The sequence below is a fragment of the Entelurus aequoreus genome, linkage group LG12 (assembly GCF_033978785.1).
Source record: "Entelurus aequoreus isolate RoL-2023_Sb linkage group LG12, RoL_Eaeq_v1.1, whole genome shotgun sequence".
Lineage (NCBI taxonomy): Eukaryota > Metazoa > Chordata > Actinopteri > Syngnathiformes > Syngnathidae > Entelurus > Entelurus aequoreus.
Window position 1 is genome coordinate 39,044,007 of NC_084742.1, and position 20,082 is coordinate 39,064,088.

General features: G+C 39.6%; 1 protein-coding gene across 2 annotated transcripts in view; it reads left to right on the forward strand.

Moving 5' to 3' along the window:
* The window catches only part of LOC133662838 (collagen alpha-1(XXV) chain-like), an 89,400-nt gene that overhangs the window by 48,350 nt on the left and 20,968 nt on the right, over positions 1–20,082 (forward strand). Inside the window, exon 3 of one of the 2 annotated variants that reach the window (XM_062067010.1) lies at positions 10,860–11,238. The exons of the other annotated variant lie outside the window; for it this stretch is intronic. Within the exon in view, the coding sequence (XP_061922994.1) occupies positions 10,860–10,909 (50 nt within the window). The 3' untranslated portion in view covers positions 10,910–11,238. Of the gene's footprint in view, positions 1–10,859; positions 11,239–20,082 lie in introns of those variants that run through there. 2 annotated transcript variants of the gene reach the window in all.

Sequence of the window (20,082 nt, forward strand, 5' to 3'; positions counted from 1 at the left end):
AACTTCATCAAGAACAAACACAGAACACTGATGCACATCTGCAAGACTCACTCAGAGTTGCAGTGTCAAGGTACACACCAGAGTACAACACACTAGTTAACAGCATGCAATGCCAGGCTTCCCACTAACTGACAAAGAAACAGATAACAGATTTGGTGTCTAGTTCAAAGTGTGACATGATTTAAAAATTTGAGAGTTTACTTTTGTATTTTACATGACTTATTATTTGTACAAACATGGTGCAAAGTAATTCATGATTTGTTAAAAAATGTTAGTGGCTAGCTAGTTAAAATGGGATATTGTGATTTCACAAGACTGTCTTAGAAGTGATCATTTGAAAATGTTCAATTTGAAAAATGTGCACTTAGAGGAAAATATAAAAATAAAGTGTTGCATATTGATATTTATCTGTTTCTATATATATTTATTGTGAGAAATCATTAAGATGATCAGTGTTTCCACAAAGATAAATATAATTAATTATTAATAATAACAGAGTTAAAGGTAAATTGAGCAAATTGGCTACTTCTGGCAATTTATTTAAGTGTGTATCTAACTGGTAGCCCTTCGCACTAATCAGTACCCAAGAAGTAGCCCTTGGTTTCAAAAAGGTTGGTGACCCCTGGGATAGACTGTATACATTCCTGTAACTTTCTGTCTGTAAAATATATATTTTTATGAGCATTTCTGTAATCTAGTAACAGCATTTCATGATTAATATCCATAAATTATCATTATTGATAAATGACAGTAGAATAAGCATTATTGATCGATGTTCTTGGTGTGATGTTCAATATTCTTCATTAGAGTAGACCCCCTCTGACCCTGTGGGGTTTCTGTTACAAGCGAATTTCTTACCCTCAAATAGTGGGAAAAAAACCCATGTTTGAGGAGTCATAGTCTAACGACCAGGAATTTTCACTTCATGTGTATGGTGGAGTTGTCCCGACTTTTTGTGTGGCCCTAAACGCATCAGTGGCTGATATGGCAGACGACAAATAGTTGGTCTTGGCCCAGTTTGTACGGCACAAAATGACCAGTATTGCTAGATAGACATTTTTTACAAATGTTTTTGTTGTGGTTACGGCCGAAAATAAAATGTTTTTGCTCCGTAAAAGTGATCGATGGTATTGATGTCCTCTTTAAAGCCTCTCGAAAGACCTCGCAATGAACAGTATTCACGTTTATTGTTGTATCTGTTACTGTCACTGACAGTTGCATTGCAAAATCCTACAGAACAAATTATGTTTTTTTTTGTTCACAGTTCAGATTGGATTTTATTTTGTGCGCGGCATAGATTTACTTACAAAACGTGCAGTTCCCCCGTAGATAGCGCCATCAAACTTTCAACTATTCTCAATTATTGTATTCATTCATCGTTCATTATTATTAGAACATTTATTTTTAACTGGTTATTTGAAGACTCTTAATTGTCAATAGGTGTGACTAGGGTTGGGTATCGTTTGAATTCGAACAATTCCGATTCTTTGTTTCGATTCCGATTCCTGACGATTCTCGATTCCGATTCTTTTAAGAGGCAGGGTCAAAAAAAAGTTTAGGATATTTTAAATGAGCTAGCTAACCTACAGTCTTTCTGAATGAAATAGTCTGATATTCTCCATCAATTTTAATTCTATTAACTTTTTATGACCTTTACTATAAATTCCTCACAGGGCTGTTTTCAACTAGAATATAAATATCAAATCTATGAACTTGAATATAAATATTATAAATTATGAATACATTTTCCCAGGGGTACACTTTCCTCAAGAGAGCTTTATTTTTGAAAACCTCATGAAAACACATTTACACATAAGTGTATGATGCTGCAGGAAACCTCATGAAAACACATTTACACACAAGTGTATGATGCTGCAGGAAACCTCATGAAAACACCTTTACACATAAGTGTATGGTGCTGCAGGAAACCTCATGAAAACACATTTACACACACAAGTGTATGATGCTGCAGGTACTTAAAAATGTTACCGTGCTCCCCTGATTGGCTAACCTGGTGCAGAAAAGCAAATAAACAATAAGAAACAACTTGCAAAACCCAGTCCAGATTAGCAGCAGGTACAGTATAAAATCAGAGACAGTTCTTGTTTAGGAAAATGACCATATCCGCCTTCTCAGGCAGGATGCGTGAGCGTTCTGGACTGATAGTGTCTCCTGCTGTGGAAAATACACGTTCGCTGGGTGTGGAAGAAGCTTGAACGCATAAATAGGAGAAAGCGAGATATGACAGCAAAGAATAAGTCTTTTGTTGGTTCCACCGGACCACCACCATGTAGCAGGGTCGTCAGACATAAGTATCGGTGGAACGTCCTGGTACATCTGCAGCTCTCTCTCCACTCGTTTCTTGATGGACATGGAGCTCTGTTATTTCGCGGTTATTTAATTTTTTTTTGTAAAGTAAAGCCACACTTTCGACCGCCGATGCCCGCTATCCATGCTTGAGCTTGACTGACTCGCTCGGCTATGCTAACACTTCCGGCGGTGGGCGCTTCTTCGTTGGTGTTCGGCGGCTTCTTCTTCCGGTTCGGCGGACATATTTAGTCCCGGTTCCAACCGATACTCGACACTCGATACCCAACCCTAGGTGTGACTGTGGATACTTGTTTGATATGTGCCCTGTGATTGGCTGGAGAGTAGTTCAGTGTGTACCTCGCCTCTTGCCCATTGTCAGCTGGGATAGGCTCCAGCTTACCCATGACCCTAATAAAAAATAAGTGGTTTGGAGAATTGATGGATGTTAGTTGTTTACACAATATATTTTCCGTTTGGTCTCTCACTGCCGACAAAATGAATCATGGTATATACCAAACAGTCAATGTGGAATACCGTTACTGTACTTGTTCACTTGACACTTTACCGCTGCTCATTTTACAGCTGTGAACATGCGTGCCACAACTGTAGCCTTTTCCTGATTTAGCTCTCGACGCTGAGCTAAAGCCGTGATTTATATTTACTAATCTTTGGATCAACAAGGGTTTTAATGCAATAAAAATAAAGCCACACTGGCATATTTGCACTGGAATATGAGCTTAATCTAAAACTAGGGCAGATTTATTGATTCAAATCCACCTGCCATAGCTGTGTTAGATTGGGCTAATCATCGCTCTCTGGTGCACATGCATTTAATGGTTTAATAGCTTTCATTATTTTATTTATTTATTATTATTACATTTTACTTCAGCCAAATCCATTTCTTGAAAGTTTAATTTAAGAGCAAAAAGTTGTTTCCCAGCCCTCATAATCAGCATATTTATGTCGTAGTGCCTGACTGCTAATCCGTCCCAACAACCTTGCGATATATTGACATTTCCATGTATTAAATTGATCCCAAAGGGAGCTCTGAGTGTTTTGCCTCCAGAAACACTGATTGTATAACACGTTGATTAGCTTCAGATGTCCTACAGTAGTGTAACGGAGGCCAGCCAGTGTGGCCATGCAAGTGTACGTTGGTAAGCCTCACCCCAAGACACCTTAGGAGTTTGCGCTAGACAACGAGTCGACAGCTTGGGCATTTAGCTCGATGCCTAGCACTCTTGCACTCTCACTGATTGTACAGTACTTGAAAATATTTCATTTTTGACGTAAAAAGTTTGACAACCCTATGTCAAGAATATTCAACTAAATTGTATTGTGGGCCACATATCCAGAAAGCTAAGGACCAGTGGACTAAACTTTTCCTTCACTATTACTCTTACTTTATACCAAACCCAAAACCAGTGAAGTTGGCACGTTGTGTAAATCGTAAATAAAAACAGAATACAATGATTTGCAAATCATTTTCAACCTATATTCAATTGAATAGACTGCAAAGACAAGATATTTAACGTTCAAACTGGAAAATGTTATTTCTTTACAAATATTAGCTCATTTGGAATTTGATGCCTGCAACATGTTTCAAAAAAGCTGGCACAAGTGGCAAAAAAGACTGAGAAAGGTGAAGAATGCTCATCAAACACTTATTTGGAACATCCCACAGGTGGACAGGCTAATTGGGAACAAGTGGGTGCCATGATTGGCTATAAAAGCAGCTTCCATGAAGTCATTCACAAACAAGGATCGGGCGAGGGTCACCACTTTGTGAACAAATGCGTACGCAAATTGTCCAACAGTTTAAGAACATTTCTCAACGAGCTATTGCAAGTAATCTATGGATTTCACTATCTACATTCCGTAATATCATCAAACGGTTCAGAGAATCTGGAGAAACCACTGCACGTAAGCGATGATATTACGGACAAAAGTGACATCAGTGTGTAAAAGATATCACCCCATGGGCTCAGGAACACGTCAGAAAACCACTGTCAGTAACTACAGTTGGTCACTACATCTGTAAGTGCAAGTTAAAACTACTATGCAAAGCAAAAGCCATTTATCAACAACACCCAGAAACCCCGCTGGCTTCGCTGGGCCCGAGCTCATCTAAGATGGACTGATGCAAAGTGGACAAGTGTTCTGTGGTCTGACGAGTCCACATTTCAAATTGTTTTTGGAAACTGTGGACTTCATGTCCTCCGGACCAAAGAAGAAAAGAACCATCCGGATTGTTATAGGCGCAAAATTCAAAAGCCAGCATCTGTGATGGTATGGGGGTGTATTAGTGCCCAAGGCATGGGTAACTTACACATCTGTGAAGGCGCCATTAATGCTGAAAGGTACATACAGGTTTTGGAGCAACATATGTTGCCATCCAAGCAACGTTACCATGGACGCCCCTGCTTATTTCAGCAAGACAATGCCAAGCCACGTGTTACAACAGTGTGGCTGCATAGTAAAAGAGTGCGGGTACTAGACTGGCCTGCCTAGTCTAGACCTGTCTCCCATTGAAAATGTGTGGCACAATATGAAGCCTAAAATACCACAACGGAGACCCCGGACGGTTGAACAACTTAAGCTGTACATCAAGCAAGAATGGGAAAGAATTCCATGTGAAAAGCTTCAAAAATTGGTCTCCTCAGTTCCCAAATGTTTACTGAGTGTTGTTAAAAGGAAAGGCCATGTAACACAGTGGTAAAAATGCCCCTGTGCCAACTTTTTAGCATTAAATTCGAAGTTAATGATTATTTGCAAAACAAAAGTTACGTTTCTCAGTTCGAACATTAAATATCTTGTCTTTGCAGTCTATTCAATTGAATATAAGTTGAAAAGGATTTGCAAATCATTGTATTCTGTTTTTATTTAGGAACTACACAATGTGCCAACTTCACTGGTTTTGGGTTTTGTATATTATTGAGAACCAGCGTCCTCTACAGTAGACTTTTGATTAAGGTCTATTTTTTCAGTTACAGGAGCACTCTCCTGTAACTCAAAAAAATCTAGTCAATAATCATCTACATGACAGTCTATTGTTTTTAGAAATCTGCTGAAAAAATGTGAATCTCTCACAGGTTGTTTTTTTTTAACTGAACTCGCGGGCCACCAGTGGAATAGCTCAAATGATGAAAAATAGAGGTTGAACATATAATTACTGACTACATCTGAAAGTAAACAAGCTACAGCAACACCTTAGTTAAAAAAGTCAGAACTATCAAAAAGGAGAGGACCTAAAGGGGTTTCTTGAGGAACGCCACAGTTATGTAAATCACAAGTTTTGACCCCATGTTTGCGAGCAAGGTTAAAATGTCAATGCAAGGATCTGCCAATGTCTTTACTGTGGTCCAAGTTTCTCTATACGGGAGCACTCTCGTGCAACGTTCCCTCTAAGGTGCGTGCCTGTGCAATTGCACACTGCTCAAGCGTCCTCTGCGCACGGCAAATCTATGCCACGCACAAAATCAAATTAAAAAATAAGCGCATAACAATTTTCGACACACGGACACGACAGAGAAAACAGTTTTCGTCATCATTGTTCAAATATTGTAACGTCTGTCGAGACGCTTTGAGGACATGAATTCCATCGATCACTTTATTGAGCAAAACTCTTTATTGTCGGCCATAAACACATCAGCAAAACATTAGTAAAAAAATTGATATCTAGCAAAACTGGTCATTTTCTGCAGTACAAACCAGACCAAAAGCAACTTTGTTTATATCAACAGCAGCCGCTCGCTCTTTCTCACTTGCGCCAACACATGCACATATGGCACTTAGCCAGTGATGCGTTTACAGACACACAAAAAGTCGGACAACTCCAACACCACACATAAAGTGTCATTCCAGGTCGTTACACTATGATTTACCAATCAAATGTGTGGTTATTCTAGTGTCATTTATTGGGAATCTTAATTTATAAATATTAATCATGAAATGCTGTTAGTATATTAAATAAATACTAATAAAAATAAATTTTTAACAAACAGGAAGTTGCAGGAATGTACACATGATCCCCTTGCTTACATCTCATTGTGCAACATGTGAATGTTTTAATGGGAACTAAATGCAATGTCTGAAAGGGGTACACACTATTTCCAAAGCAGGACCTCCACCCAGACAAACAATACAAGTACAAAGTTCACGAAAAACAATATTTTTGGTTATTGTCATTGTAAGTGGGCCTAAACACTTATATTAGAAAATAACCTCATGGAAATGACTGCTATCATTTGATTATAATAATAATAAGAGAATGTTGTCTGTCTATCTGTGTTGGCCCTGCGATGAGGTGGGGACTTGTCCAGGGTGTACCCCGCCTTCCGCCCGAATGCAGCTGAGATAGGCTCCAGCGACCCCGAAAGGGACAAGCGGTAGAAAATGGATGGATGGATGGAGATTGAACTTGTTATTTAGTCAGGTTTGGGACAGGTGTGTTGCTGGTGTAGCCACAGTTTGCACGTCTGATGTTGCTCACATGGGCTCCACTGAATGCTCAGGGAGTTTTTGCGTTTGCTCACACACATGAAAAATTAGAGGGAACATTGCGTCTCGTGTTTTTAGGAATTTGCTGTAAAAATTTTAGTCTCCAAAATTCAGGGGGCCGGATTTGGCCTTTGGGATTCCCCTTGAGCTCCAGTGCAGAACATGCACTTAAAGGATGCAGGTGTACCTAATGAATTGTCCAATGAGTGTATCAGATGGTGGCTTGACTTCTGTGAATCACATCCCGTCGAGCGTTGCTCGGTTCTTATTTTTAGCGCCATGGCAACGCCAATGAAAGGCCGACATTGTCTGCATCCCAATGATCCCATTGTGTGCGGACACGTCTCCTCGTCTTGTCATGTCCACGAGACCGCCATGTTTGTCGATTCACCCCGGGAGGCTTTTATGAGGGTCCCGACAGGGTATTTTTTTGCTCGACTGCCAGTTCGTCTCCCTTACAGGATCTAAGTCGCCCGGGATGATGGGCCGGGACAACTGTCATGTTTTCGATGCTATGCTAGTGGTGAGGGTCTATGCTCGGAATGCTGGCGGAGATTCCGGTCTGCCCTTATTTGATGCTGTCGTGAAAATCGATACACACTCAAAAGTTTGGAGACACTTGGTCTTGTTATTGTATGTGTAAGTGTCTAGAACTTTTGACTGGTTGACAATCTCTTAATTGGATGGATTTTAGAAGCTTTTCTTTTGTTACCAGGGCAACCGGTCCTTACAGTCGTGGTCAAAAGTTTACATACACTTGTAAAGAACATAATGTCATGGCTGTCTTGAGTTTCTAATCATTTCTACAACTCTTATTCTTTTGTGATAGAGTGATTGGAGCACATACTTGTTGGTCACAAAAAACATTTATGAAGTTTGGTTCTTTTATGAATTTATTATGGGTCTACTGAAAATGTGACCAAATCTGCTGGGTCAAAAGTATACATACAGCAATGTTAATATTTGGTTACATGTCCCTTGGCAAGTTTCACTGCAATAAGGCGCTTTTGGTAGCCATCCACAAGCTTCTGGTTTAATTTTTGACCACTCCTCTTGACAAAATTGGTGCAGTTCAGCTAAATGTGTTGGTTTTCTGACATGGACTTGTTTCTTCAGCATTGTCCACACATTTAAGTCAGGACTTTGGGAAGGCCATTCTAAAACCTTAATTCTAGCCTGATTTAGCCATTCCTTTATCACTTTTGACGTGTGTTTGGGGTCATTGTCCTGTTGGAACACCCAACTGCGCCCAAGACCCAACCTCCAGGCTGATGATTTTAGGTTGTCCTGAAGAATTTGGAGGTAATCCTCCTTTTTCATTGTCCCATTTACTCTCTGTAAAGCACCAGTTCCATTGGCAGCAAAACAAGCCCAGAGCATAATACTACCACCACCATGCTTGACGGTAGGGATGGTGTTCCTGGGATTAAAGGCCTCACCTTTTCTCCTCCAAACATATTGCTTGGCATTGTGGCCAACCGCTCTATTTTTGTTTCATCTGACATCACATGGACAAAGATGAGACCTTCTGGAGAAAAGTTCTGTCGTCAGATGAAACAAACATTTAACCAGAAGCTTGTGGATGGCTACCAAAAGCGTCTTATTGCAGTGAAACTGGCCAAGGGACATGTAACCAAATATTAACATTGGTGTATGTATACTTTTGACCCAGCAGATTTGGTCACATTTTCAGTAGACTCATAATAAATTCATAAAAGAACCAAACTTCATGAATGTTTTTTGAAATTATTGGAAACTCAAAGACATGACATTATGTTCTTTACAAGTGTATGTAAACTTTTGACCACAACTCTATATTCATAATTTGGTGTTTAATGTGAGCTAATTTACTCATTGTTGTGTATAAATCTAACCGTGCACTTGAATTACATTTAAATTTCTCAACTGGCAGCACGAAATATCGTGGGTTGGGGAGCTTTGTGGTTTAATGTTGAGTTCTCTCGCCAGGACTTTTCATTTGCTCGCCCACAAATAAAGCTAAGGTTTATTGTATTTGGCCTATTTAAACACACAATTGGAGTATTAATAAACATTTGGTATTTCCCTTGTACTGGAAGCTGAGCAGTGACCACAGCAGTTCAATCAATTGTCCCTTTTTATTATTAAGGTCTTGTAGGTATGTTTATGTAATATATTTACACTGAGAACCAAAGTGGTCGTATTAACGTCCTGTCAAAATGATTGAGTCCACTTAAATCAACTGATTGACTGAAGAGTCCTTACAACTAAGAACTACTCTCTATGAGTCTTGACTATGAGTGTTGCACTTCTTTGTCCATCGCTTAATGTGTGCCGTATCGTGCCAAAAAATCGGATTACAAATCCATGTACATCACACACCGAAACGTAAGCCGTGCAAGTTGACACCATTTGTTAAATGGCATTGAGGCGAGAAAAAACCCTCGTGTTGCAAGCGGCCGTTTATTATTCTTCAATTGAACTTATAAGGCGTCCGCTTGTGGTGCCTTTAGTTGTGCAAAAACAAACAAGATGTCTCGCTAGGCAAATTGGCCCCCCTTTGAAGGGCTGCGCCCCAGTCCGCCATTGCTTCACTTGTTGTTCTAGTTTTTAATTTAAACCAACGCGAGAATTTCAAGTATGGGCTCACAAATGAGCTCCCAGTGGAGAGTGATGTGTGCTCATTTTACCCATCTAACTAATCTCTGTAGCCTCTTATTTGAGCATTATTTAACTTTTTGTTGCCCATAGCAACACCCCTTGAGCTTTAAATCCTGGACATTAACAATGAATGTTGGCTGTAAGCATATAGAGACTCATCAGTGGACTTTTAAGGGCATATCAGTGCTTTAAGTATTTTCTAAAATATTCTAAAATTAAAATACAGGACCCATATTACAGTATTTGTCGTTATTTTTATTTTTTTTGCCCTGTCTAGCTACTCAGGAAAGTCATATTGTTGATGTAGATACTCATATTTGCTGTACAGATTTACTTTACAAAAGAGAAGTGTGGGATACTTCTCTTGTTGCCTTATTTGTCTTTGACTTTATTAAATGGATTTATACTAATGTTTGGCGCAGGAGGGGATAGAAAGAAGTGAAGTGTGAAGTGAAGTGAATTATATTTATATAGCGCTTTTTCTCTAGTGACTCAAAGCGCTTTACATAGTGAAACCCAATATCTAAGTTACATTTACCAGTGTGGGTGGCACTGGGAGCAGGTGGGTAAAGTGTCTTGCCCAAGGACACAACGGCAGTGACTAGGATGGCGGAAGCGGGGATCGAACCTGGAACCTTCAAGTTGCTGGCACGGCCACTCTACCAACCGAGCCATGCCGCCCCACAAGAAGGAATAAAAGAAAGACAGACGGGGAAATTGCAGGGACAAGAGAGGGATAAGACAGAGAGACAATAACAACAACAACAAACACCACAACAACGACAGAACAGTATCAGCAAATACGATACAAAATATTAGTGAAGTAAATATTAATAACACAGAAATAACAATGAACATTATTACACTACAAATGGAGCAAAACAAGTACCAATAGAAATAGCACTCTTGATGATGAACAATATCAATAATTTACCTCTATTTTTAACAATACAGTTGTTCAAATGCAACAATACATATATGTAATGATAACTTGAAATACAAAAGAAAGCAGATAAATGGAGGGGAAGACAGAGAAGAAAACTGTATTAACCTTGTAGATTGTTATAGTAACAATAGGTTAAGTTTTGTCAGTGTGGCATGTTTTTCCTCTTGGGGAACAACGTTAATATATGTTTGATGAAACCTCATTATATGTATATATGTATGCATATGTGTTTGTATATGTACAGTATGTGTATATGTATGTTTGTACTGTGAATGTGAGTGTGTATGTATGTATTATATTTGTATGTATGTATGTGGTAGCGTATGTACCTATGTATGTGGGTAAGTAAGTACCAATGTGTGCGCATATGTATGCATTAATTAATAAATATACGTATGTGTGTATATATGTATGTATAATTGTGTGTATGTGAATTTGTATGTACAATATATTTGTCTCCCAGTGTGTGCGAGAGCCAAAGTACGGCCCCAGCCACCCAGAGAGCCCAACTAAAAACAGCAGTTGCGGTACCCAGGGAACAAGGGACCAACGGCCCCACGCAGCGACATAAACCCCAGCGCCAGACCGTTGACAGACGCGCCCAGCATAGAACAAGGCACGGGAGAAGCACGAGACAGCCAGCCCCCAAGCCAGCGAGAGACCACACCCACGTGGGCAGAAAGGCGAAACGCCCTGCCCCGAGGGGCCCAGAGACTCCCCGCAGCCGGACGGAAAGACCGCAATATTTTTCTAACAAGCCTCAGGGGTCCCACTAGGGCTGTAGCTTTCAATTATTTTGGTAATCAAGTAATCTATCAATTAGTTTGTTTGATTAATCTGGAAAAAACACACTTTGTAGCCTTAGAGCATATTTTAGTAAAATTGTTGAAATAACCATTTTTCTGCTTGCCATAACCTTCAGTCTTTTTTTGATAAATGCAGCTCATCAACATTAACAATAGGTTTTTGCAGTCTCTATATGCACTTTCACTATATGCGCTCTATTGCAGTGGTCGTGTGGAAACCATGTCTGCGTATTTAAAGTTCCGGGCACTCCCTGCAGTCCAGATTTGATCAACTTTTGTGAGTAACTCTCATTAAACAATTAATTGAAGCAACAGATTATAAATTGAAACTTTATTCTAAACAAAATATTAAATTTACCGGTAATCAATTATTCGTTGCAACCCTAGGCCCCACTATTGTTTAGTCATGGCCAAGTGACTGAAAACTAGTCCGCCTCACTTCCGGTTTCACTTGGGGTGCAAACATGACAATATCGCCATTTCTAACGAGCTATCCATCCATCCATTTTCTACCGCTTGTCCCTTTTGGGGTTGCGGGGGGTGCTGGAGCTATTGCAAGGAATTTAGGGATTTCACCATTTAAGGTCTGTAATATCATCAAAAGGTTCAGAGAATCTGGAGAAATCACTGCACATAACATTTAATGCCCGTGAATCCTTAGGCGGTACTGCATCAAAAAGCGACATCGGTATGTAAAGAATATCACCACATGGGCTCAGGAACACTTCAGAAAACCACTGTCAGTAGCTATAGTTTGTTGCTACATCTGTAAGTGCAAGTTAAAACTCTACTATGCAAAGCCAAAGTCATTTATCAACAACACCCAGAAACGCCGCCGGCTTTGCTGGGCCCGAGCTCATCTATGGACTGATGCAAAGTGGAAAAGTGTTCTGTGGTCTGACGAGTCCACATTTCAAATTGTTTTTGGAAACTGTGGATTTCATGTCCTCCGGACCAAAGAGGAAAAGAACCATCCGGATTGTTCTAGGCGCAAAGTTCAATCGCATACATCAACATAACACCAAGCAGTGCAACAGGAGGACACAAACATTTGCAACGTTAGCATAAGTATGTGAGCTACAATGCTAAAATTACAGTCATATTTTAACAGCAATATGATATTGCTGTTAGCCTGTTTGCCGAAAGTAGCACAGTGATCAAGCAGCAACGACAGGTTATGCTTTAAGAGTCGACCAAGAGCCGCATTCCATTTAAAATTAGGTGACACTCCATGTCCGTTTTGTCAACATGTCCAGATGCTGATTGCCTTGAGTTATTAAAAACAGCAACAATGATGGCAAAACAAGTGAAGTGAATTATATTTATATAGCGCTTTTCTCTAGTGACTCAAAGCGCTTTTACAAACCCCGTTTCCATATGAGTTGGGAAATTGTGTTAGGTGTAATTATAAATGGAATACAATGATTTGCAAATAATTTTTAACCCATATTCAGTTGAATATGCTACAAAGACAACATATTTGATGTTCAAACTGATAAACTTTTTTTTTTTTACAAATAATTATTAACTTTAGAATTTGATGCCAGCAACACATGACAAAGAAGTTGGGAAAGGTGGCAATAAATACTGATAAAGTTGAGGAATGCTCATCAAACACTTATTTGGAACATCCCACAGGTGAACAGGCAAATTAGGAACAGGTGGGTGCCATGATTGGGTATAGAAGTAGATTCTATGAAATGCTCAGTCATTCACAAACAAGGATGGGGCGAGGGTCACCACTTTGTCAACAAATGCGTGAGCAAATTGTTGAACAGTTTAAGAAAAACCTTTCTCAACCAGCTATTGCAAGGAATTTAGGGATTTCACCATCTACGGTCCGTAATATCACCAAAGGGTTCAGAGAATCAGGAGAAATCACTGCACGTGAGCAGCTAAGCCCGTGACCTAGGATCCCTCAGGCTGTACTGCATCAACAAGTGACATCAGTGTGTAAAGGATATCACCACATGGGCTCAGGAACACTTCAGAAACCCACTGTCAGTAACTGCAGTTGGTCGCTATATCTGTAAGTGCAAGTTAAAACTCTCCTATGCAAGGCGAAAACCGTTTATCAACAACACCCAGAAACGCCGTCGGCTTCGCTAGGCCTGAGCTCATCTAAGATGGACTGATACAAAGTGGAAAAGTGTTCTGTGGTCTGACGAGTCCACATTTCAAATTGTGTTTGGAAACTGTGGACGTCGTGTCCTCCGGACCAAAGAGGAAAAGAACCATCCGGATTGTTATAGGCGCAAAGTTGAAAAGCCAGCATCTGTGATGGTATGGGGGTGTATTAGTGCCCAAGACATGGGTAACATACACATCTGTGAAGGCGCTATTAATGCTGAAAGGTACATACAGGTTTTGGAGCAACATATGTTGCCATCCAAGCAACGTTACCATGGACGCTCCTGCTTATTTCAGCAAGACAATGCCAAGCCACGTGTTACATCAACGTGGCTTCATAGTAAAAGAGTGCGGGTACTAGACTGGCCTGCCTGTAGTCCAGACCTGTCTCCCATTGAAAATGTGTGGCGCATTATGAAGCCTAAAATACCACAACGGAGACCCCCGGACTGTTGAACAACTTAAGCTGTACATCAAGCAAAAATGGGAAATAATTCCACCTGAGAAGCTTAAAAAATGTGTCTCCTCAGTTCCCAAACGTTTACTGAGTGTTGTTTAGGGAAAGGCCATGTAACACAGTGGTGAACATGCCCTTTCCCAACTACTTTGGCACGTGTTGCAGCCATGAAATTCTAAGTTAATTATTATTTGCAAAAAATAAATAAAGTTTATGAGTTTGAACTTCAAATATCTTGTCTTTGTAGTGCATTCAATTGAATATGGGTTGAAAAGGATTTGCAAATCATTGTATTCCGTTCATATTTACATCTTACACAATTTCCCAACTCATATGGAAACGGGGTTTGTACATAGTGAAACCCAGTATCTAAGTTACATTTAAACCAGTGTGGGTGGCACTGGGAGCAGGTGGGTAAAGTGTCTTGCCCAAGGACACAACGGCAGTGACTAGGATGGCGGAAGCGGGAATCGAACCTGGAACCCTCAAGTTGCTGGCACGGCCACTCTACCAACCAAGCTATGCCACCCCACAAGGGTTTCCTATGTATACTCCATGCAGTGTTTTATCCAAGAGGAGACTATGGGCAGTGATAAAACGGCTGCTGCAGCAAAGTGGAGACTATGGAGTACTCTGTCATTTCGCATTTTCAGTCTTGCAGTGAAGAATACATGCTCTTGTTTTGTGGCAGTTTGACTGCGCATCGTTGGCTGTTGGTGATTTTAATTTGATGAGGACGCACAATGAAGTTTTAATAAAGAAGAGAGTAACAAATGTCTATTGAAAGCATCCCCAGGCTGTTTCTAAATAAACCATCATCGTCATAATAACTAAAACAACAGAGAGGAGTGAGCCGGAGTGAGCTGTGTACCTCCTCACCTCTGGGATTCGCTCATGAAACAAAAGGACGTTCCTCATCCTAAAAGCTTTATATATGGCGACCACCAAAGTGGTACTGAAAAAGGGGTCATTTGTCCTTTGTTTTTGTTTACTCTGCGGCGCAGCAATCAAGAGGAAGTTGATTGACGACATCTCAGCTGCCGCGAGCGATGACAACCGCTGAAGTTAGTGCGTAATGAGGGAAGGCCGCCATGTAAATCACCATGCCGCTCCTTGCATGTGGCTTGGGGCCTTAAAGGCCTACTGAAACCCACTACTACCGACCACGCAGTCTGATAGTTTATATATCAATGATGAAATCTTAACATTATAACACATGCCAATACGGCCGGGTTAACTTATAAAGTGACATTTTAAATTTGCCGCTAAACTTCCGGTTCGAAACGCCTCTGAGGATGACGTATGCGCGTGACGTAGCCCGACGAACACGGGTATGCCTTCCACATTGAAGCCGGTACGAAAAAGCTCTGTTTTCATTTCATAATTCCACAGTATTCTGGACATCTGTGTTCGTGAATCTGTTTCAATCATGTTCATTGCATTATGGAGAAGGAAGCCAAGCAAGCAAAGAAGAAAGTTGTCGGTGCGAAATGGACGTATTTTTCGAACGTAGTCAGCCACAACAGTACACAGCCGGCGCTTCTTTGTTTACATTCCCGAAAGATGCAGTCAAGATGGAAGAACTCGGATAACAGAGACTCTAACCAGGAGGACTTTTGATTTGGATACACAGACGCCTGTAGAGAACTGGGACAACACAGACTCTTACCAGGATTACTTTGATTTGGATGACAAAGACGCAGACGTGCTACTGTGAGTATGCAGCTTTGGCTTTTTTTTGCGTATGTACGTAACTTTTTTAAAATATATAAGCTTTATGAACCTTGGGTTAGGTGAACGGTCTTTTGGGCTGAGTGATTGTGTGTGTTGATCATGTGTTTGAATTGTATTGGCGTGTTCTATGGAGCTAGGAGCTAGCAGAGGAGCTAGGAGCTAGCATAACACGTACCGTACCGTAAGTGCGCGTCACGTACGTAACTTTTTAAAAATATATAAGCTTTATGAACCTTGGGTTAGGTGAACGGTCTTTTGGGCTGAGTGATTGTGTGTGTTGATCGGGTGTTTGAATTGTATTGGCGTGTACTATGGAGCTAGGAGCTAGCAGAGGAGCTAGGAGCTAGCATAACAAACACGCAGGTGTTATTATGCAGGATTAATTTGTGGCATATTAAATATAAGCCTGGTTGTGTTGTGGCTAATAGAGTATATATATGTCTTGTGTTTATTTACTGTTGTAGTCATTCCCAGCTGAATATCAGGTACCGTGAGTATGCAGCCTTGGCTGCTAAACATTCGATAACTTGACCGTATGTGCGCGTCACGTACGTAACTTTTTAAAAATATATAAGCTTTATGAACCTTGGGTTAGGTAAACGGTCTTTTGGGCTGAGTGATTGTGTGTGTTGATCAGGTGTTTGAATTGTATTGGCGTGTTCTATGGAGCTAGGAGCTAGCAGAGGAGCTAGGAGCTAGCATAACAAACACGCAGGTGTTTTTATGCAGGATTAATTTGTGGCATATTAAATATAAGCCTGGTTGTGTTGTGGCTAATAGAGTATATATATGTCTTGTGTTTATTTACTGTTGTAGTCATTCCCAGCTGAATATCAGGTCACCCCCGGCTCTCACAGCATCTTCCCTATCTGAATAGCTTCAACTCCCCACTAGTCCTTCACTTGCACTTTACTCATCCACAAATCTTTCATCCTCGCTCAAATTAATGGGGAAATTGTCGCTTTCTCGGTCCGAATCTCTCTCACTTCATGCGGCCATCATTGTAAACAATAGGGAACTTTGCGTATATGTTCAACTGACTACGTCACGCTACTTCCGGTAGGTGCAAGCCTTTTTTTTATCAGATACCAAAAGTTGCAATCTTTATCGTCGTTGTTCTATACTAAATCCTTTCAGCAAAAATATGGCAATATCGCGAAATGATCAAGTATGACACATAGAATAGATCTGCTATCCCCGTTTAAATAAAAAAAATTCATTTCAGTAGGCCTTTAAGGCGTGAGGACGCTCCAATTATTGCCTACTGTCACCCAGCTATGATGAAAGCCCTTGTGTGTGTGTGTGTGTGTGTGTGTGTGTGTGTGTGTGTGTGTGTGTGTGTGTGTGTGTGTGTGTGTGTGTGTGTGTGTGTGTGTGTGTGTGTGTGTGTGTGTGTGTGTTCTTGTATTCCTACCCTTTTTGATACATCAGCAAGGAAGGTGGTGAAATTGATAAAAATTAGGGTGGTCCCAAAAAAGAGGGATTTTTCAAATTGACTGTGTGTCGGTTTTAAAAGTGCTCCCCCTCTGGTCAACATATGAAATAACAAGTGTGTGTAAGAAATTGAAATGCGCCGCCTTCGGCCAAAATTAATACAAATAAATATGTATGTAAATATGTATATAGAGACATACTGTAATAACTTGAAGTAAATAATGAAGATTAAAAAACAATTCCAATTTTTTTTTTTTTTAAATACTAAAAGCTTACCTTTTTTGTATATGCATAGTTTGTATATGTTATTAATGTTGTAAATACAAATCTTTATATATCTAGAAAGGGTGGTCCTAAAGAGGTAGGCATTTTTCGGAGGTCTCCAAAAGGTAACAAATACAATAATGTGTGTGTGTGGGTGTGTGTGTGTGTGTGTGTGTGTGTGTGTGTGTGTGTGTGTGTGTGTGTGTGTGTGTGTGTGCCCGCGTGTGTGTGTTCTTGTATTTCTACCCTTCTTGAGACATCAACAAGGAAAAAAGTACCGTCCATATGAGGACCGGTGAACAAGTGAGGACCGAAATCATGGTCCCCAATACGAAAAACCATTGCATCTAATAGAGAATGTCTCATTTGGTGGTGAAATCTATCAAGATTAGGTTAGTCCCAAAAAGGAGGGATTTTTCAAATTGACTGTATGTCGGTTTTAAAAGTGCTCCCCCTCTGGTCCATCCATCCATTTTCTACCGCTTGTCCCTTTTTGGGGTTGCGGGGGGTGCTGGAGCCTATCTCAGCTGCATTCGGGCGGAAGGCGGGGTACACCCTGGACAAGGGCCAACACAGATAGACAGACAACATTCACACTCACATTCACACACTAGGGCCAATTTAGTGTTTCCAATCAACCTATCCCCAGGTGCATGTCTTTGGAGGTGGGAGGAAGCATATGAAATAACAAGTGTGTGTAAGAAATTGAAATGCGTCCCCTTTGGTCAACATTAATAACAAAAATAAAATAAAAATACACTACCGTTCAAAAGTTTGGGGTCACATTAAAATGTCCTTATTTTTGAAGGAAAAGCTCTGTACTTTTCAATGAAGATAACTTTAAACTAGTCTTAACTTTAAAGAAATACACTCTATACATTGCTAATGTGGTAAATGACTAATCTAGCTGCAAATGTCTGGTTTTTGGTGCAATATCTACATAGGTGTATAGAGGCCCATTTCCAGCAACTATCCCTCCAGTGTTCTAATGGTACAATGTGTTTGCTCATTGGCTCAGAAGGCGAATTGATGATTAGAAAACCCTTGTGCAATCATGTTCACACATCTTAAAACAGTTTAGCTCGTTACAGAAGCTACAAAACTGACCTTCCTTTGAGCAGATTGAGTTTCTGGAGCATCACATTTGTGGGGTCAATTAAACGCTCAAAATGGCCAGAAAAAGAGAACTTTCATCTGAAACTCGACAGTCTATTCTTGTTCTTAGAAATGAAGGTTATTCCACAAAATTGTTTGGGTGACCCCAAACTTTTGAACGGTAGTGTATATATAGAGACATACTGTAACAACTTGAAGTAAATAATGAAGATTAAAAACTAGGGATGTCCGATAATGGCTTTTTGCCGATATCCGATATTCCGATATTGTCCAACTCTTTAATTACTGATACCGATATCAACCGATACCGATATATACAGTCGTGGAATTAACACATTATTATGCCTAATTTGGACAACCAGGTATGGTGAAGATAAGGTCCTTTAAAAAAAAAAAATTAATACAATAAAATAAGATAAATAAATTAAAAACATTTTCTTGAATAAAAAAGAAAGTAAAACAATATAAAAACAGTTACATAGAAACTAGTAATTAATGAAAATGAGTAAAATTAACTGTTAAAGCTTAGTACTATTAGTGGACCAGCAGCACGCACAATCATGTGTGCTTACGGACTGTATCCCTTGCAGACTGTATTGATATATATTGATATATAATGTAGGAACCAGAATATTAATAACAGAAAGAAACAACCCTTTTGTGTGAATGAGTGTTATTTAGTTGAGGGAGGTTTTTTGGGTTGGTACACTAATTGTAAGTGTATCTTGTGTTTTTTAAGTTAATTTAATAAAAAAAAACAAAAAAAACGATACTGATAACAAAAAAAACGATACCGATAATATCCTATATTACATTTTAAAGTATTTATCGGCCGATAATATCGGCAGGCCGATATTATAGGACATCTCTATTAAAAACCAATTAAAAAAAAAAAATAAATAAAATTAGTCTTTTTCTCACAATGTAAAATTATTACTTTTTAATGCAAAATGGCGACATTTGTCATATAAAATTCTGACTTGTATCACAATATTGCCAGTTTTTTTGTTGTTCTTGTAAAATAGTGACATTTTTTGTCATAATTCTGCAGAGAAAAATTCTAATTATTATTATAAAATTGCCAACATTTTAAGCTTTTCTTGTAAAATTGCAACTGTTGAGTAAAATTCCACAATATTGCACACATGTTCAGTTTTTCTTGTTGCAGTTTTTGACTTGCATTGAGTAAAATTACGACTTTTAATTTAATACTGCCAAAATTCTAAGTTTTTCTTGTGAAATTGTGACCTTTTTCTTGTGAAATTCAAACTCATTTTTCACAACAAGCTTTTTTTATATTTGCATAGTATGTATACATTATGAATGTTTTAAATACAAATCTTTATATATAGAAAGGGTGGTCCTAAAGTGGTAGGCATTTTTCGGAGGTCTCAAGAAGGTAACAAATACAAGATTGTGTGTGCGTGCGTGCGTGCGTGCGTGCGTGCGTGCGTGTGTGTGTGTTCCACTGAAGGACACACTGAAAAGTAGACCAAACTCCGAGTGTACGCCATAAACACTGGTCTGTATACGTACTTTGGTTTTAAGGTCATGGTCGAATACATTATGGGTAATGTAAGGGAACATAATGTAAAACTGCTTAGCTTTTGTGTCAACCGCTTTAAAAAAGCTGCAAAAAGTAACTCAAATAAATTCAAAATTATGATTACACGTACCGTTACACTTATAGACTGCACACTTTCCTTTTTAGTTCCGTTTGGTGACTTTGTTTGGGAGGTCTGGCT